General features: G+C 41.2%; 1 protein-coding gene across 1 annotated transcript in view; it reads left to right on the top strand.

The window, feature by feature from the left end:
- Positions 1-21,818, top strand: part of LOC136876866 (hemolymph lipopolysaccharide-binding protein) — a 194,514-nt gene that overhangs the window by 158,250 nt on the left and 14,446 nt on the right. Inside the window, exons 3-5 of the mRNA XM_067150626.2 lie at positions 9,042-9,177; positions 16,312-16,464; positions 20,626-20,859. Of these exons, the coding sequence (XP_067006727.2) occupies positions 9,042-9,177; positions 16,312-16,464; positions 20,626-20,859 (523 nt within the window). The remainder of the gene's footprint in view (positions 1-9,041; positions 9,178-16,311; positions 16,465-20,625; positions 20,860-21,818) is intronic.

Raw genomic sequence — 21,818 nt, 5'->3', positions numbered from 1 at the left:
ATCATCTCCCAAGCTCTTTTCGACGATTTGAGACAACGAAATAAATTGCCAATTATTCCGGTGTCAAATGTAAAAATTCGAGGGGTCATTCCTGACAAAATTGCTGTTTGTAAGGTACAAACTTATTTGGACGTACAAATTGGAAATTCAACTTTCGCTCATGCATTCGTAGTCATGCCCAAAATGCACTACAATGTAATTTTAGGGGCTGATTTTATCCGTGAGACCAACGCAGTCATTGATTTGAGCAGGAACCAGATAAAGTTCAGGAAAGAAGAGGGAGCAGAAGTCATTACACTAAACGAGGAATTGGGAGAAGATAGAACATTAGAATATGGCGAAGATGAGGCCCAATGTGTAGACTTTGTAAATTCATTAGAGGGAGTCGCTGGTGAAATTGACAGTGTAGATGACGAAGGGATTCATCATGAAGAGTTACATGACGTCTTGGAAGCTGAGGTTGACACTGATTACGAGGCCTTAATTGGGTTAAAGGTCGCGGAATGCCCTGGCACTGTAGAAGAGAAGGAAAAACTTAGAGCTCTCTTAATGGAATATATATCTGTGTTCGATTCCAAACCGGGTCTAATCCCTAATTTCACATATGCACTAGCTGTTACGGATTGGACACCGTTTAAGAGGAGACCCTATCCTATACCGGACAAATATTACGCTCAAGCTGCAAAAATTATTAAGGAAATGGAGGAGAACGGGCTAATTTCCAAGCAGCCCACTCCATATTTGAATCCGTTGGTCGGGGTTCAAAAACCGGACGGGTCTCTGCGCGTGTGTTTGGACGCTCGTGCCCTCAACGAACGCCTAGTCCCCGAGCATGATCATGCCCCTCCTATTAAAGAGGTTATTAAACGTTTTAGAGGAAAATCACGTTTTATTAGCGTAGATTTGACATCCTCGTATCATCACATCGGTTTGGAACTCAAGTCTAAACTGTTTACTGGCTTCCTTTTTGACCAACAGACGTATGTCTTCAATCGTCTCCCATTCGGGTTGAAAACCGCCGGTGCAGCTCTCATACGCGCCCTAGATCGATGTCTAACTGATGAAGTTAAAGCCGCTACAACTCGGTATGTCGATGACATCTTGCTAGCTTCATCCAGTTTTGAGGAAAATATCAGGGATTTGAGGAAACTACTGGAGAATTTGAGGGCATCAGGTTTCAAAATCAACTTGAAGAAGTCACATTTTTGTCAAAAGGAAGTCCTATTTCTCGGCCATGTCATTGATGGTGAGGGAGTTCGCCCGAACCCGGTGAAGCTCCAAGCCATAGAAAAGTTCCCAAGACCGCTCAAAATTAAGAATGTCAGGCAATTCCTTGGAATGTGCAATTTTTTTTCGGACCATTGCATGAATTACACGGAGGTTGTAGCCCCACTTCAGAGCTTGCTTCACAAGAATAACAGGTGGAAATGGAGTCCTGAGCACGAAGAGGCCTTCAGGAAGACCAAAGAGCTCTTGCTAAACAGCGTTAAGCTAGGGTATCCGGATTTCGAGAAACCCTTTATCGTACAGACTGATGCATCGACCGTAGGAATCGGGGCACTCCTATATCAGGAATGTTTGGACCAGCCTCACAATAGAAATTATTTATCTTTCTACAGCCGAAAGTTGAGATCACACGAAGTCAAATACAGCGTGACCGAATTGGAAATGTTGGCTATTGTTCAGGCATTGCAACATTGGAGGAAAATGATTTATGGTTTTCACATAATCATTAAAACCGACCACAAGGCGCTGACCTTTATAATGAAAACAGCTGTCGCTAGTGAACGAGTGGCTAGGTGGGCCCTGTTCATACAACAATTTGACTTCGAAATTGAGCACTGTTCGGGAAAATCGAACATCTTGGCAGACCTGTTAAGCCGAAACCCTAATGAGGAAGAACACGCCGTGAATCATTTGGACTTAGTTCAGGAAGACCACGATTTCCTATCAGAGTTGAGACAATTGGGAGACTTGCAACTGAGAGATCCTTTCTGCGGAAAAATGATTTCTTTCCTCCGAGGGACACTTCCGGCTGACGATCCACGGTACTTTGCCATCCAGAAATTGTCAAATAACTACTTGTACGTGAATAACATGTTGGTAAAATTCGTGGACAGCGATCACGTGAAATCCCGAATTTTGGTACCACCGCAGCTTCGAAAGGGATTAATCTGGCACGTACACAGGGTTATTGGTCATGGAGGGATTGATAAGGTTGTGTCAACCATTCAAGAAACGTTTACCTGGGTAAATCTAAGGGAAAATGTCAGAGATATCATCATCACCTGCGATACATGCCAACGGGTCAAGGCAAACCCTTATCTGATTAGGCAGGCGCCTATTCCTCTCTTACCTTCGCAACCTAAAGAGCTGTTCGCGATGGATATCTATGGCCCGCTCGTGAAAGGAAAGCGTGGAAACAAGTTCGTGCTGGTAACCATCGATGTTTTCTCCAAGTATACGACTCTGTTTCCCATGCAAAAGGCTAACACCAAGCTAGTCTTGAGATGTATTTCCCGCAATATCATTCCGGAAATGGGCACGCCGAAATTCCTTCTAACAGATCATGGTCCCCAGTTCACCTCTGCACAGTTCAAAACTGCCCTTCAGAATATGGAAATTCACCACATCCTGAGCAGCGTGAGACATCCTGAGGGAAATCCCAGCGAAAGAGTAATGCAAGTAATTGCAAAATTCTGTAGAATCTACTGCGCCCAAGAGCATTTCAAGTGGGTGGATGTGTTACCCCTGATAGTAACTTGTGTAAACAACACCGTACACGAATCTATTGGGAGGATTCCCTCTATCGTGCACTTCAATAGGTATCCTGTGAGATCCTGGCATAGTGTCATCCAATGTCCCATCGATCCCCGTCCGTCACAGGAATTATGCATTCAAAGTACGGCAGAACATCTACGTCGGCAGGCAGACCGCTGGTTGCGCAGGGTGAGGAACCGGAGATTCCACCGTCCCTTAGAGGAAGGCGAATTGGTGCTTGTTAGGAGACCCATGATGTCAAAACCGCAGGAAAACATCTATGCTAAATTTGCTCCCTTATATGTTGGGCCTTTCAAGGTGGTCAAAAGTTTCAGGAACAATTCCTACAGAATTCAGAGTCTGGATGGCAGCAGCGAAGCTATATTCAATGCAGCCAACTTAAAGGTTTATCATAGAGCCGAAGAAAGAATTCCACTACAGGATGACGCAGCCTTACCAGCTGGGGAAATGGTCACCGAAGAAGAAGAAGAAGAAGTACAACCCGTAAACATGATCGTCACGTCGAGAGGAAGACAGGTCGAGGCACAACTCCAAGGACAGGCAAGCAGTGGGAGTAAAGAAGAGGAAGACGCTGAATGTTTACAATGTTCATTCTTAAGAGAAGACTTTGTTGATGACATCTGTAACGCAATCCTATTGTTGGAAGAAGAAAATAGGGAAATACGTGAAAATAACAGAGCCCTACGTCAAGAGTGAGATCGGCTGGGAAAGTTTACGTAGAATCATGGTTCATCTGTATCAAAATTCCCATGTATACTTTAGAATTTTGAAGGAATATATCTGTTTAAATATTTCCCCTTTCTGGGTAAACATTTCGTGGTTGTAGGTGGATTATGAACCCATAATTCTACGGTGAGAAAAATGTTTATTTTTCTCAAATATTTTTTTGGTATTCAGAAACTACTGTATGTTTGAGGGCAGCCATTTTGCGCTCCCAATAGCCCGATGTTGCGTGGGAAGGTTCCCGCAAGGCGAGCTCGTGGATTGCCGGGACACCTCGGTGGAACTCGAGTGCCCGACAATTTTCTAAATTAATGAATTCTGCACAACGAGGGATTTTGACAAGATAGTAAAGGAAGAAATATATAAGCAAAATTATTCATACACCCTCTGTGAAGGTAGTGACACCAGGGATAATTTTAGTGCAGTTAAGCCCAAGTGTGTGTTAGCGTGAGAACAGCGAGCTAGTTACACGTGCCAAGGTCATGGGCAGAAGAAAAACGCGCGAAACGCACGGGCAGAAACAATTTATTTCTCCTGTTGTGGGTGTAGAAAAATTATAAAATTAACATCGAACATAAGTGCAAGTCTGTCCGGAGTTCTGGGACAAGTCTTATCAAAATTGGTCTATTAGAAGCAAATTTGGCAGATTTCACAACCGAGCCTCATAGAGGGGATAGCGTCCTTCCGGAAATTATAAAAGAAACCCCCCACCGTAGATTTTGCAGTGTCAATCTGGAACTTGAAGCCGCGGGAGCTCGTGCCCGTCGTCATTAGAATTTCGCGCCAGATTGACCGACAATATTTCAATACATGTTCGTGGCTAAAGTCCATATATTTAGTAAGAAGAAAAGTGAATTGGAGAAGCTGTGAACGTTTGCAGACGAACTGGGAAGGTGTAGGCTGTTGAAAAATACACAGCAGATTTTATTTTTATCATTTCCTGTACTCTTGTAAGTGAAGAAGGTCTGGGGGAAGCGATTCAAATAGTTCGACTCCCTTATCGGCCGAACACCTGTTCTTGTTGAAACAACGGGGAGAGAAACCACTCTGGGAGACGCATCAGACAGTTATAGCCGACTGCAGAACGAGGGAAGTTCGTGGTGCAAGTTACAAAGAAAGTGCATTATTTATGGTAAATTTAATCTCGTGTGTGTGTGAAGGGTAGTGTTTGGATGAGTGAAATTTTGAAAATGAAAATGTCATTTGTGAAAATGAGTGGCTAAGTACGAGGTTGCTGGGATGATGCAATCAGAATGCTGAGAATGTCACCATTGTGCAGGTCTGTCTATTTTATATTATGTTGTAGTTAGTTATTTAGTTACTGTCTGTCCTAAACAAAATTTCCAGATGATTGTCGGGTGATATTCGTAATTATTAGGCGAAAGGCGTTGTAAATTTTGGTCAGCGTGTGAAATTTTTCAGTGTGTAAAGTTCATGTCAAGAACGGTAAAATGCGACGCTTAAATTTGGTGTTGAGATGAGATATCATTCAAAGTGCGGATTTGTGAACGTTATAAGTGTAAATTTGTCGTGGCGAATATTGTAATTTCAGGTGTCAGTTGCATTCAGAAATGTTGGTCAATAATAATAATAATAATAATAATAATAATAATAATAATAATAATAATAATAATAATAATAATAATAATGTTTACCGCGGGATAAGGAAATTCCTCTCTGTTAAGTTACATTTAACCAGTTATTTTTACAAGGATCGTAAGCATATTTAGATAATGTCAATAAAAATTGTTAGAGTCACAGTCGTTAATGGGAAGAAACTTTTGAGACATCGTGTATACCAGTGTTGCGAAAGGTCGATGTGTGCTCTTGGATTTTTGAGGTTCGAAAGTCGTAATTATAGTAAAGTCAGAGATGTGCTTAAAAATGGTCGTCGTTTTCACCAGGGGATCGAAGTATGAAAAGGGTCTTGAAGGAAAAGGGATTGAAAGCGATGGATTTATATGTACGTGGAGATGAGAGAGAAGTGTTACCGCTGAAATAAAGCGATGAGAAAGAGTGTTGAGACATTTTTGTAGAGGAAGTATTTAGGAACAGGCTGTGTGAAACAGGCTGTATTGTTTTCCGCAATCAATCCGAACTTGAGACGACTATGATGTGAAGCATTGTAAATTGATAGAACGATTCCAAGTGAAAACGACTCTAGTAAAATGTAAAGGTCTGGGTAGTAAACATCCAGTGATTTTTTGTTAAGATAATGAACAATCTCCAGGATTAAAGAGCACTTTGGACACACGGTTGGGTTATATTTAATTTGTTCATCGGAGAGGTCATGGATAAGATGGTTGGAATTGATGATAGGCGATCTGAGAATTTCGAATGTGATGGTGATGATTATTATTTTGAAGGCATCCACTAAAAGGGAAACGTGTGTTGGAAATTTTCATTGGCAGCCCTGACACTTCAGTGCACAGGCTGAGATTGTGTTCGAGGTGGAGAATCGTTCGTCACGTCTATTTATTTTTGAGTTCACATATTATGATGAGGTAGACACTTGTTGTATTTTTTTTAGAGGTAGGCACTTACCGTGTTTCGACTTGCATTCTTTTGATAAGAGACGTAGTTCCGTCGTGCGTATTTTTTGTCTGACCAGATTCAGTGTTACTGTTGGAGGTTTGTTGGAAATTGCGGTTCGCCTGATATGTTAAGGGAGACGTGGTGCGACCCACTTTGACGCCCAACGATAGATTTAGGACGTCACGTGTTTATTCTTGGAGTCATTGGTGATGAGACGTCCTAGGTCACGCCCGACGATAGGATTTGGAAGGCATCATGTATATACTGATTAGGTTTAGGGTGTACAGATTTCAAGTGAGCCCGACGATAGGTCTGGGATGGTAGCTGTACACACTCAAGTCTCAGTTTAGATGTTTTCTTTTGTTTGTTCTTTTGTGAAGTGGCCTGGAGGAAGGTAGCAGTTACAGTACGATATGATTTATTGTAGAGGGTCTATGCGAAGCTCTCATTGAGATAACGGGACTGTTGTTGATAAACGAGGGCTGTCCAAGTGCGGGACATCGACCCGATCTAGATTAAATATTTTTACTGTGTTTCTTCGTGCGTGTTAAGCTGTATGACTTTGAGATGTTAATTTATTTTTACGAACTTCATTGTTTTTCGTTTGATAGTGTGCATATTGACACTCAGCGTTTTAGAATGAGACTTGAGTTGCGAATGCGGTTTCGATTCGTCAGCTAGTAATTTATATTATTTTCATCTTGTCGTATTTTTATTCTTATTCTTAGTTGGAATAAGTAAGTAATCACTTTACCAGTAGTGTGTTTGGACAGACAGTAAATAGAGAGATCTGTACTGGTAGCATTGTTGTCAAGGGAAAGAATTCCTTAAATTTGTAGTAAATTTTAGCGTGGACTGGTAATTTTATTAAGCATAATAATTCCATTTCTAACCTGAAAATCGGTTTAATAATAATATTTTCAAGTGACTTTTCACTTTTTGATTAACTTCAGTGTTTGGCATTTCTTATAAATGCATGATTAGTAAGTGTTTCCTGCATTTCGCAGTTTTGTTCCTTTAGAACGACTTAACGTAAGGTCCTCCCGGATCATGTGGTTGTTGGTTCCTTCCGAACAGCTGTCTGGGTGATGCACAGTTAGCATCGAGATTAATTTATCACTTAAGGGTGTCATGAATGACAAATACATGGTGGAATTTTAGGTCAATTGTGAATGATGCTGTTAACTTGTAGTGAACACCATGCTTTCCCATAATATTTCGCAACCTATCCAAAGCAACTGATAGTCAGTTTGGTTCGATTAAGGGTCCATTCGGCGGATGTTTCCGTATCCGTGAAGGGTATTTGACTGGTGGATAACCTTAATTAAGAGAAAATCAGGCGTTCTAATTGTTGAAAGTCAGATTTTCCACGGATCGTGTGGATTAACTCTCAGTTCTTGTTTGGAAAAATAGGCGCCCGGTTTTCAGGTCTTCCCCTTTTCAGTTTTTCAGTTTCGCTGTCCACTAACATATTAGCTTCTCCGAAGCAAATCTTCGACATTGGAAGAAACGAAGTGACGTGATGTAATGTGACTGTGTTTGGAACTTTTTAAAAATCAATAATTCAATTTGTTTTATTTTTGTGGCAAGAATGCATATTAAATTAATTATGTTATCGTGCTATTTCAGTTTAATAAAAGTTAGTAAGCACATTTTTGCTCCTCATTTCAAGTAGTTAGGCTTTCTTCTGAACCCCATCGTTTGGTTAAGATCGTGACCGAATTTATTCCCGCAACGACCCAAGATTTAAGAGTTCTGAATTGTTCTACTATAGCAGCCGTGGCCGACCAACGATGGAATGGTAAGTTCAAGGGTTCAAGGTGACGTAACCTCGTGACATGGCGACCTTCACCGGCCTGCTGACCCAGTTCTTACTCGTCCGCAGCGGAACGGCACGGTAATCAGCTGATGCTCGCTCACTCGTAAACCAATATTTCATAACAAAATTTCACCAACTTCCCAAAATTCAATAAAGCACCATCTGAACGGGTACAATTCCGTGTTTCCCGGGATTCGGCTCCATGATATATTTTACGGGTGTTAATTGAAAGCGTGTTTGTTACAAAACTAACAGATCGGGAATTTTATTACGTCTCGTAAACATGGAATAACCTACTGTCAACTGTCTCGTCATTATCTATATCAACTGTCAACATACAAAACTAAAATTCTCTAATTGGTACATGGTCACAAACTTCAACAATATATAATGCTACACTGCATGTAATTTTAACAAGTAGTCCAGCTAGGCCATCTCTACTGCTACACTGCCTGGAAACAAATCTACTTCTACGGTACAATATTTCCTCAACCGATCTCTCAAACTCTCCTTGATATTCACTGAGATTGGCTGTTCATTTCCCCCACTCCAAACTTCTTACATAGGTATTACCTGTGGCCAGCAGACTTTCAATTCGTCGGCAATCTTCTTGGTGAGCTTAAAATGTTCACAGCTACATGAAGCAACCGAACACCAATTGCTCTTTAATATTTAAAAGCTAATTGGGGACACAGTTATGTAGACGAGGCCTTCCTTTGCGTCGGAACTTTGGTCACTGAAGCCGGACGTGGAAACATCAGAAGCCTCATTTGATAAATAAATCTCTCTTGGACCTGATGTCCCTTTTCACAGAGGGAGAATGATGTCCAGAAAAATCGAAATTCTGTTGATTAAACCATGTTTCAAAACACACGAAAAAAAGTACCGAATAAAATGGAAATGCGATCTTCATAGTAATATCTAAGAATAACGAACAAACAGCATCTCCGTAAGTTGCGGCTCCGATAGCCAATATATGGTACGGCGAAACGTCGAATAAAGCACCAATCATTGTGTCGTGTGGAGGTTTGACATAACGGCATCTCTTGTAACGTGCGAGTAAGTAAACACAAGTGTGACTCTGAGGGAGAAGGGTTGTTTCAGGTGGGTGCTCCATATTAACATTGGAATTTCAGTGGATTTTGAACTAAATGTAGACGTTTCTAGCCTATCTTCGTTATAGGTTGACACGCGACGATTCACATCGACGGAGAACCAATGGGAACTAGCCGTGAAGGTCCACCAAAAAAGAAGATCATGTGATAGCAGTGAAATTGAGCAGCTTATTTCGGTGATTTCTGTACATCCACCATTACAAGGTAAGACCAATTGTTTTAGTACCTGGTCGTTGTAATAGAACTCTCATTCACACTTGGTACCCCTTGTGTCAGGCTCCTCCCTATTCGATATTGTAGACTGGACTGCACGTTCTGATATTGTTGAGAGATTCTAATTAATCACAGGCAATGAAGTGTAACTCAAACCACAGTGGTCCGAGTAAGAGAAGCAACAATCCTCAGCAGCGAGGCAGGTGTGTAGTCTGCTTCTCCTACAATGTAATCTGTACATAGATCAGGCAATATGGTGGGAGGTAAGAGACAAGGGAAACGTAGAGTAGAGGAGAGAAAGAGGTCATGGAACAGAATCGCGAGAAGGGGTAAATGGAGGAGGAAGTAGGATGTGCAAACATCAGGGAACACTAGGGAGACTAGTAGGGGAGGGGATCTAATGAATTGGATGGGGTCGAGGATCTGTTCATTGAGGACTCCAATGTTAGGCTCGTGGAGAAAGGGAACCAAGGTCAAGGCAGAAGTTGGGGAAAGAGGAGGGTAAGGATTGTGTGGTAGTTTTCCATGTTGGTATAAACAACGTACGGCAAGCAGGAATAACTGCGAACATAGTGTGGGACCTTGCTATGAAGTTGAAGGGAGAGGGGATTATTAACAATGGGATACTTTCTAGGAGGGGTACTGGTTGGAGGGATACTTTAAATTAAATTAATTAAATTAAACTAAGGACGAGGTATGTGGGAGACTGGGAGTGAGATTTGTAGTATGTGTTGACCAAGGGAGGTTGGATGGTAACCCATTTATTTGCCTCTTAGAAGTGCAAGAAACACCGTGTCTAGGTCCCATCACGCAGCGGTCACAGATTTGGTTTAATTTGAGATTAGAAATAACATAGAATGTAAATGGTGCGATTACTTAGTCTAAGTCGTGGTGAGGTGATGTGTGTGATGACCTGGGTGAGCACGGAGACCTCGAGGGTCAAGTATGGTAAAGGTTACATATTTCTTCATGTGGCTATGGGGAATTAATGGCCTAGAGAATCCTTCAATTTCATGTCCGTTTTGGCTCTTACCTTTCTTTTGGCGATAGTTTCGTTCTTCTTTGTGGTTAGCGATGAGCGAGAAAAGTTCGTATTAAGGAGATGTGGAAAGAACACACTGGCATTATTTTTATCCCTTTGCCCCTGAAACTTCTCTACCCAGAACTTCGAAATGAGCAGACACCTTCTTCTCAGCTATTGCGTGACCACTCTGCCGAAATTATACATTTTCAATCAGGTGATTTCCTTGCACTTTAAGCTCTTCTTACTCGTACATTCACACAACGAGGATGATTTTAATATTGAACCTTTTAAGGTCCTTTGTAGGATACCTACCTTCTTTACTATTAGCAAATAGGCATGGTATCTTTCTCTTGGGTCGTCTACGAGTACTTCGTCACTTACTTACGTAAGAGGCGAGTTTCATTAATTTGAACTATGTACTGAGAGGAGTTGAGTCAAAAGAAATTGATATTTATTTATGACTTACGATGAGGTCGAAGAGACTCATGACATTCTTATCATCCCTAAAAAATGAACTCAGGTCTTGTCCAGTTCAAAAAGACAATAATCCGCTGATGACAGATACTGGCTTAGGAGGCATTAACTCAAGTGACTGAGGGGAATACTTCCCAGAAACCACTGTCTTAAGTTAAGAGTGAAATAAAGAAAGTCTGGAGATCCCTAAGATCGGTTTCATTATGAGACTGCATGTACCATCATAATGATTCGTGATGGTGCACGCCCCGGAGCACGAGCTCTAGACTCTTGGTATATTTAAGGCAGTTCAATCGGTATGTGCCATACAGTGGTTGTACGGCATGGGCCCTTAATTGAATCGATGTGCCCTGCGGCTATGTCATAGAGCGCAATCTAAATTTCTGATTTACGGTAAAGTCATTGTGGATGATGACCGCAAGTAAAATGATGCTATAATGGCAGGTGGCCCTAATCTAAGTCACTGAGGTTGAATACCCCCATGATTATCCAAATTTTTAAGCTGAAGGAACGCTCTCAAAACTTGTGGCAGTGAAATCCTTCTGCCATCGGACATTTCCCCTTTAACTTTAGGTAAATAAAATGAGATATCCCAGCAAATAAACTAAGGTTTCCAGAATAAATTTTCAAGTTAGTTACTTGGTTTAAAGCTAATCTTAAAATACGATTTCACTGATTTAAATAAATTAATAAATGAAGTAATCTCATAATCCTACTTAACAAAAATTTTTTTCAACCCCGGACGAATGGTTTCTTTAAAATCCCAAACCATTTAATTAAATATTGTTTTGTACTCATACATTTGTTTCCTCGCCACTGAAAATGGGATACATTGTCGTAATTACCAGTACTATTTAATTATTTCATGACGCCACTAACAAGCTTACATTACAACACTAAGGATTATTAAGAAACCACCTTGGATAATCCTAATACTAAATCCTACAGTCTTCATAAATTTACACACTTCGTAAAATAAACCATTCATGTGACATCGCTTCGTGATTATCAAATAAAATTTTGTACAACCGTTAAATAATATCAGTCAACACCACTGCCGATTCAAATTTTGACATCCCTGAAAATGGTTCTTTCCAATATATCTTAACATCGTCTCTTTTTTGTCACTTCAAAAAAAATGAATTCATATTTCTGCTACAACTAGTCTCTTCTAAATAATGAAATCTAATTCCAAACATTTTACTGAATCGATACTTTGATTCGATTCACGGCACATTAGTCACCGCTCCTACTGCATCTGTGCAGTGTGTACAGCATTCAGTGCTCGCTGCTGCCATCTGGTCTTCATACTATGAACTCCTTTCTTAGAAAAAAATGGTAGTCACTCTAATACGTTGAAGGTTTCCGGCGACGCGGGATGGGAGAGGTCTGGTATTAGGAAGATAGCAGCCATGGCCTTAATTAAAGTACAGTCCCAGCATTTCCTGGTGTGAAAATGGCAAAATGGATAACTGCGGAAAACCATATTAACGGCTGCTGACGGTGGGATTCGAACCCACCGTTCCCCGAATGCAAGCGAATTACTACGCGATACTAACCGCATGTCCAACTCGCTCAGTCATTTTTGAAAATATGTTATTTTCTATCAGCAGGGGATTTTTTTAAATCGTCATATTTTGTATAGGCTACCCGAGAAGTACAGTAACCCACTGGTTTTCTGATTCAACACACTGTTGGTTAAGCTATTGCGTCAGTCGGCTCACTTACTCTCCTCATATGATTGAAGTCTTGTGCAACGATGTGACATACGAACTGAGAGAATACTGAGCCGATCTTCCCAATATAAACAGGTACTTTTGAGTGGTCATGATCATGAACATACTCATAGGGCAGGCTAGAGTCGAGTTTAATTAATTGCCAAATGTAACTAAGTTATAATACTAAGATTCATTAAACTAATAAATAGTATAACCTAATAGCCTACCACCTTACTAGCTACCTTAGAATTATGTTTGACTACCTTTTTTAACACTGAAAATAAATCCATTTACTATTTAAACCTCCCTGTAAGAAAGGACAGTGAATGCAAGTGGGTATTATTTTCAAATGAGCTGAGCTCGAGCGTCCATTATAGCATACGATTCTTTCATTGCACCATGGCTCTGTATGTACTGCTTCAGAGGAACTTCGGCTCCCCACCAATGTCCAGTGTACCGATAATGAACCGTGGGCATGTTGTGTCTCACTGATCCCTGACTGCTTACGATTCTTTCGGTGTGCCATGGCTGACTGTATGTCTCGCTGCAGCGGAAGCTCGGCTCTCCGCCAGTATCCAGTGTGTCGAGAAGGAGCCGTGTGTATCTTGTGTGTCACTGAGCCGTGCTTGTCCACGATTCTTTCGGCGCGCCATAATTCACTGTCTCGCTGTAGTGGAAGCTCGGCTCCCCGTCAACGTCCAGTGTCCCGCTAGTGAGCCGTGAGTGCGCCACTCAGCACTGTCCGCTGGGAGTAAGCTGAATCGTGTGCCGTGAGCTCGCCGTTCCTGTGAATCGATTCACTCCGACAGTTGAATGAATCGATACACTGCTTCGAATCATACATTCAGTAGCCAACACTACTACCTAACAGATGGTGGAGTAGCGCGAACACGAGCTCTCCCCTGACATCTGAAGGCAAAACCCATGCTATTTAACTTGCGCCAAATAAAGAAAAACCGCCCCGCTAGCAATTCACATGAAATATAATTCTTTACCCACATAGATGATGCGAAGCGATTTATTTTAAGACGTCACTCAAATATTTTTGTCCATCTGGGTCGTACAGTTTCACGTGGAATCCTAATTATTGACTGACCCTATTTCTATCTCAATAAATTACACAAACTAACTCGTTGGGTTTCCTACACTGAACATCCCGGCATCAACACTACTGGATTTCAACAACCTGATCCACAATCCTTTATTACTTCCCATTCTTCGCAAGATATGAAACACTTGCTATCAAAAATTCTCTGCACGACAATAATATGGAAATATCTCTCCTGGGTGACTCACAATGCTGTTACATAAATCACTCTGTGACAAGTACACATCTCTCCCCGCATATCTGAGCTAATATTTCCAAACCGAAACTTGCAACTAGACTTAAAATTGTTACCGATATTTCCTCTCATCAATTCTACACAGATTTCAACAAACTTTGGAATAGCAATCTCCTGTAACCAATTTTTATCGGTCTCGCCTCGTAACTTCCCTTGACAAGAAATTACTTCACCAAACACAACGATGTGCTCTCTGCGCCAGCTGTAAATGAATAACCACGGATTACGATTGTATGAGTTTCATCTTTCGACCGAACATACTTTTATGTTCAATTAATGTCTTATCTTTGACAAACCACAAATATAGAAAATGATCGTAAGGAAATGATACTTTGCTTTAGACATTATATCCATTTCCTAAGCATCAAATATACTACTCTACAACACTTCACACGCTAGTTTCGCGACTTTCACGATTATCCAAGAAACATTTACAAATGACCTTTTGTAATATTCCTCTGACATTTTCATGAAAAAAATGGTGACCACAATACGTCACAGATACACACGTACAAAAATGAAATGAATAAAAGTACTTTATAAATGTGGTAATTCACGTATCTGTAGTCGTACGTCGTCTCCCATCGTTACAGGTTTATCAGCCTCTCATTCTTTAATTGGCCATCTCGACAGATAGTGGCTTTACAAAACATATTTTTCCTTCCTTTGTTATTTTTATACACCTGAAAATAATGGCATAAAACAAAAAAGTGCATTTCATACGTTCTCTTTCTCCCGAAACGAACACGATCGTCAAACACCGATCTGCACACGCAAACGAAGTTAACTAACTAATATGGGTTAGTTCAATTGCAGGTCTTCGGCATTATAATGACCGTCTGTTGCCTTGATATGAGTTTACATGACGGTTCCACATGGGAATACCGTGAACTTAACTGAGATGCTATTCTATAGCCACCTTTGACCCCCCTCCTGTAGGGACTTAGTCTACACATCGATTGTTTACTTTTCTTCTGAATAGCGTGCGGTCGCTTCAAATTCTCTGATCACAATGCGGCTTGCAAAATGGCACACCGTTCCTTTATACCATTTACTCCCACTCTCATGCCACTTTAATTTACCGCCAACATTTTGGCAGACACTTTTTCTACCCCATAAAATGTAGTGATGGCAGATCACGATATAACACATAGTTGTTTAGTTTAGTAGCGGTGTTGATGATAAGCATTTAAGGATTTCTCTTAGTCAACTAAACTGTTAAGTTATCTCATTAGATAGGCACTATATTTGGTCGATATAACAGAGTTCGAACGCACAGGCGCGTCATTCGACAAATTTCCTTCTGGAGCTATTTAGTGGTCTAAAATCTTTACCATTAATGTCCAAATTGTTTCACTTACAATTTCTGAACTTTTACTACGGCAGTTTCGTCTCCCGCTCTTCCTAAGATGTACTTCTTATTAGAAAAAATAGTCCGACATATCCCTGCACCCTCTACACGCGCGCGTGACATAATTTCCTTAGTAGGAGAAGGAGAACCACCACCTTTTTCTCCACGTGCTGTCTCTGGTCAGAGATAAAAATTGTAGCTAGAGCTCATGACTTGTAATAGACATGGGACGTCATGTAATGTTTTTAAGAGTCTGGTTTCTTAGGAAACAAAGGTCAATATGGTACTCGGGCTTCATCACAACATTTTAGGTTACTTTAAAGGGCCAAAACCTTAGAATGTTTCCCTTTTTATCAAATTGAGTCTCTGTATGAAACACAACTGGTGAGAGAAACATACATCTCACTGCTCGGTGAATGCTGGGATGGTGCCTATTTGTCAGTGTTCCCTCTCCAAGCGACAGTTCATACGGTGTTGGTCTGGAAGAACTTGTGGGCTCACAACTGCAGGAGAAGGGGAGTAGGCCACATGTTGTTAGCTGTGTTCCAAACAGAATGGTCCACACGTGACCCTACTAACATAGGGTAGGCTCTACGGACGTTTCCAGTGAACACTTCGAATACATTTCAGAAGCGGGAACCAGCTGTTTAAAATGTGTATGTCCTATTAATTACATACATTTTCACAGCTCAGAACTCGGAAACTTATGTTCCCCTTTTCTTTCAGGTCAGACCGGAAATAAAATGTTCGATATCATATTATAACTTGTTTACGTGGCATCAGCTATAACTGAGAAGATTTAGATCTTGCTGTAAAATCAAGGTTACTTCCGGTAAAACTGGAACCGGAAGGAATTTCCTGTGTGAAAGAGAATTAAATAGTTTGCCCGTTGCTGCATGACCCTGCTGTGAGATACAGTAATATGCAGTAATGTCAACTGTAAATATACATATTTGTCATCAAACTAAACCGTCTAGGTTTTATGTTTGTAAACAGAAATAAGTAAAAAATCTAACTTTTCTTAACGAAAGAGAGAAACACATACTTTTCCAAATCTTGGTACAGACCTGTTTTTAAAAATAACCATATTTTGAAGTACACATTGTCGGTGACCGTGAAATAATTCTGTCCGGATTTTATTTACACAGTTTCTGATAGATTTTCAGGATTATTGTTTATCAGAAATTAAGTATTTTGTGCGCATTTTTGTTCCAGGTACCTCGACGTCTCCAGATGTGGAGCCAGTCACACCTTCGACTACTACGCCAGCTGCAGATATTACAACCAAACCTATTACTACTACACCAACTACTACTACTACTACTACTACTACTACTACTACTAAACCAAAGTCATGTCCTCATTCAGGTGAGTTAAACAGAGTATCCGTGAATGGTGTACGAGAGGCCGGCGTACATGTGACTCTTGGAGATTTGCATCCAGAAGAACATTCATTTATGGCCCTCAAGTTCGAACAGATATCACTCATTCTCTCAAGAGACGTTCTAAGTCCTACATATGAATACATTTCCTTCGGTGGGAAGAGTAAACGAAGAGAGGTGTAATCACAGACAAATCTTAAGGAGGCCTTGCATATCACTTAAAAACTTATCTCTTTGACCACTTGCCACGTTCGCGTACTTTCAATCGATGGATCAGACATAAGTAGGAAATTAAGGTAGACAGTTTCAATTCGCCATTCAGTGACAGGACATATAAGTAAATACGGTACTTGAAGGTTTCTCTAGTAGTTTAATCTTTACCGACGAGGTGGGAACTTACACTCCCCGACCCACGAACTTCCCATATCACAAATGTTCCACACATAAATTCCTCACACTGCAGTTACTGCGTTGGGGTTTGCTTGATGCAGCAGTCTACAGAAGAGTGCACGAGAACAGAGAATGTGATAAACTTGTTGTAAGAGGAGAAATGAGAGTGTCTTGGGTCTGAAGTGAAGGCGAGACTCGGTGAGTCTTCCACAGCTGAGCTGCGCATCGTAACGTGTGGAACACAGTCCCCACACGCAAACCGATGGATGATACTATCACGTGCAAACAACTGTAGGCTTGTATTGGAGAGGTCATGGGTTCAACAGCCCTCAAAGTGACTTCGTAAAGCCTCAGTTTTGCACGAGACAAATACCCGGGCCTGTACCTTTAGTAAGGTACCTTCATGTTTATGGCCCTTTCCTACTGTGACGCTATCTGAGTTTGTGTCATGTTGTAGGGGAGGAAAGCAAAGGGAAACTACTCCAATGGAACTACTAGGATCCAGACTGCTTACCTTTAGTTTCCAAGTGAAATGCAATACAACCACAATTTAGCAAACGCCCTCGATGGTGTTCTGAACTCTGGATGTTGGCTCGTCTCACTCCACAGTTTCCAGGGAGCTGCTAACTCTACGTATTTATTTACTAGGGCTGTGCCCGTTCCTCGAACAGCAGACTCCAAGAACTTGCGCCTCAGTTCACACATTATTTACGGTGCTGAAATGATAATTTATCCGGAAGCATGTGACAGTATTGTCAAGTACGAAGAACTTCAACCAAACCCGGAGAGATAGGAAATTTTGTGTCTCGTTATTCCGTTCTTCCTTCAACGTGTTGACTCAGTCGGTTCGTCGGACACTTGAGGAACCTGCTGAAACCTGTTATAGGCCTTGAGGTAGAGGGTGGTCAAGCAGAAGTATTATATTTATCTTTCGCGCTCAGTAACAGTTATTACTTAACTTCGTACATCTGAGGAAGCGATCGCGATGAGTGAAAATGTTTGACAATATGTGTGCGATCAGAGCATTCTAAGATGATGTGAGCTGGTCTCTGTTTTCCCTCACAGCAATCTCATAATTCTACCCGAGAACGGCGTTTCTTCCGAAACTGGGATTCCGCTGATCAGTGCCGATAGTTCTCTGTTTTACTGACTGTGCTCCTCGTTTATTCTACACTAGTGTTTAACATGGGCCCCGCAGGCCCTTGTTTAAGAGCTGCACTTTATCACTAAACAAGGCGATCTGAGGAAGAAATACTCATAAATACAGTGTTGCCAATCGCACATATTTACCATTGAAAATCTTCCAAATTCAACCAAAATGTGTACAAATTATGAAGTTAGTAATATGTTGTTCGCTCTTAAGAAATCCAATGTGGACCAACTTTTGTACACGCGATCTACACTCCTTTTGTATAGTTTGAAGTGCTTCTAGTGCAGACAAATATTGGAAGTAGATAGTAGAAACTTTGCAGTCGCGGTTGTAGGCTGATCCAACTTTGAAAAACATTGTACCTTGGAGAAGAGCACATCTAATAAATTATTAATGCTGGTTTAGATGGCTCCAGAATTATTAATAGAGAGCAACTGGAGGTGCCAACCAAGCAGGGGAAATGCAACTAAATTGATGAACCATAAATACATATTTCTATTAATTATCTTGTACATCTCTTACTCACGATACAATGTTAAGCCACTGACAGCCCAAAGAGTCACCTCATACTCATCGAGATCACAGTTTTGAACTTTCAGTTCTCATTGCGTACCTTGAAAGGGTGAGGCGGGCCTCTCTCAGACCAGAGAGGTTTGTGGTTTATTCCAGCATTCACCTTAGGGAATAGTGCGACTTGTGTTATGCTTGAAGACAGTGCTGCAACTTGGCCACATGCTTCGTACACATAACCGATCGTCTTCAGGTAGCCATTTCTTTAGATCCCCTACAGAGAGCGGTAGAAGAGGACTGTCCGATGAAAGGACACAAATCCGACTCATATTTTTTCGTGTGTGATATTAATGTTTAGCCATTCTTCTTAATCTGTTTGCCCTCCAGGTTTGGTTTTTCCCTCGGACTCAGTGAGGGACCCTAGCTTTACCGTCTCAAGGGCAGTGTCCTGGAGCATGAGACACTGGGTTAGGAGATACAACTGGAGAGAATGACCAGTACATCGCCCAGGCGGCCTCACCTGCTATTCTGAACAAGGGCCATGTGAGGGGATGGGAAGATTGCAAGAGTTAGACAAGGAAGAGGGGAGGAAGCGGCCGTGGCCTTTAGTTAGGTACCATCCCGGCATTTGCCTGGAGAAGTGGGAAACCACGGAAAACCACTTCCGGGATGGCTGAGGTGGGAATCGAACTCAATTCTACTCATTTGACCTCCCGAGGCTGAGTGGACCCCGTTCCAGACCTCGTAACACTTTTCAAATTTCGTAGCAGATCTGGGAATCGAACCCGGGCCTCCGGGGTTGGCAGCTGATCACACTAATCTCTACACCACATAAAATTTTACCATTAATTCTTAATAATAGTAGAGTCATTTACGGTGAAAAATCTCCCTACGACACTTAAGAAACATAACTCTCCCGTGAAGAGGCAATCCACGCGGACAGATGTCTCTATTAAAAGCTCGGATCTGAAGATAAATCAACAAGAAGCAGAAAATCATATTCGATACAATGTTAAAGAAATGTCGAATGATCGCATGGCATAGGTGATCGTGTTGCTGCCTGCAAAGCATATTTTTTTTAGTGGGATAGAATATTCCATGAGCTAAAGCTTTCATAAATAATTCTGTATAATTCTGATTCGTAATGAGTGAAGCTTTCTTTACTTGGGAGTATTTACTTCAGAAGAAATCAAGGATCAGTTGGCAAATCATGCTCTAGTTTTCAAATACTCCCCTTTTTGTACAACTGGATCCAGGCCGAAATAATACATGTTACACAGAACGTCACCCCTGGTGATACAATTGCAAACAATGAGACAAGCGGGTTTAGGAATCACTGATTTCACATAACATGGCAGCCATTCGAATAAAAAATTATTTGTAATCCTTAGGAATATCCGGCAACATAAAGAATCTAAAATGTTCAACTTCCAATCTAGCTGATTCTAGCAGAAATCTGTGGACATTTTCAGACGCGTCACATATATTTAAGTGTCCAAGACAAAATACAGATTAAACACGATGGTGTTATTGTGTTTTTTTTTCGTTTTATCTATCTCCGGAATATAGTATAGTATAGTGCACCTGCTGGACAAGATCGTCAAAGTGTCAATTCTACACGGTCTGAAACCGTAGTTAGGCGGTTGGAGTCCCGTTGGTCGAAAAATGTTCACCATCAGAATGTTGGTCTGTAGAGTAGGGGAGGTTCTGGTATACAATTTCTAATCCGCAGATTGCGTACCAAAAGCCTGGACTCATTCCAAATCTCACCACAGTGCTCATTTGGAGCGAGGACATATGACACTGTTGATTGTGATTCGTCCGTCGGATGGTGAAGTTAAGCCATGAGCAAAACCCTTTGTGCTATTCGATAGAAGTAGGCTACATGCCGGCAAAGCGTTTTGTGCTATCATACATCACGTCCTACACTTTACCTCATTATCCCCTCTTCTGTACCTTACGGTGTCCCGTGACCATGTAATGCATAATAGAGTACCACAAATAATAAGAAAGGGTCATCATTTACACTCGTAGGATAGTCTAAAATCTAAAAGTGTAACTAATTTTTAATTGTGATATTCTAACTGCCCACAACAGGATACCAACTGTTTGGAGATTTCAACTGTTATAAGGGATACGTTGAAGAAAAGAGCTGGAGTGACGCCAGGGAGCAGTGCAAGAGAGACGGTGGTGATCTCATGGTATCGGAGACCGAACGAGAGAGGAAGGAGGTGTTCCCTATAATGTACGAGAGTGTGCGCTACGCCACGATGTACCCTTGGATGGGAGTTTACAAGCCCGAAGGTGAAGATCGTTGGGTGTCTGTGAAAGGTGAGTTCTTCTCTCTAGGTCATGAAATATTTAAGTTTTGGACGGAAGACATTTGTGATATTAAACAACAGTACCCGACAAGGAATCATTTAGCTGTAATGAGGTATGTCACTGACTGATGAGGGCACGAGGATGTGCAGGTTGACCACTAGACCTGGGACCAGAACACACTGGGGTCATATACCCCCGTATAGCCCCACACCTATCGTCTTTCAACCATTAGAAACTAATCTTGGTATTGTTCATAATTTATGAATAAGATATTCAGAGTCAACCCATAAAACAAACAGACCGATATATAGATAGTTCCGTCCAGGAACTGACTTCTTCTTACACAATACCGTTGGTCGCAACTCGGAGCTCACTGCATTAGCTTTCCTGCACCTTGATTCAATTTCGTTTACAACACTAACATCCTGGGAGAAGTGATCTACATGTTGTATCTCCGACCAGACATTCAGTTCTCGGAACTTTCTTCCCTACCGATATTACTTTAGTCTTGGTAATGCTAATATTAACAGCATACTCACTGCACTTTCAGCTCTGTCTGCCATTGACACCAAGTAATCGGCGCAGGCCAAAATGCTTATGACATTTCCACTAACTAAATGCATCCCTGGCACTTTATAACTTACAGTAGATTATCGTTGTAAATTATGTACAACAAAAGTGAAGATTGCAGCCATGTGCCACCCCTGTGAGTAAATTTACCTTGAAGCAAGAAATCATTCCACCATCAACTTTCACTGTCAACATAAATGAGTTTGATTGAATTTAATAATCCACTCTTAATCCCATGTTCTCTCAGTATGGCTAACATTTTTTCGCTAAGTGCTCTGTCGTATGCCTTCTCTAGATCTACAAAACATAAACATAACTTGCAATTCATATCAAAGCACTTTTCAGTTATCTGATGCATACTGAAAATGGGATCCTGTCAAACCTTCTAAGGTCTGGAT

This window comes from Anabrus simplex, chromosome 7 (assembly GCF_040414725.1).
Source record: "Anabrus simplex isolate iqAnaSimp1 chromosome 7, ASM4041472v1, whole genome shotgun sequence".
NCBI lineage: Eukaryota > Metazoa > Arthropoda > Insecta > Orthoptera > Tettigoniidae > Anabrus > Anabrus simplex.
The sequence above is the reverse complement of the archived record's forward strand: the minus strand, read 5'-3'. Positions and strand labels throughout refer to the sequence as shown.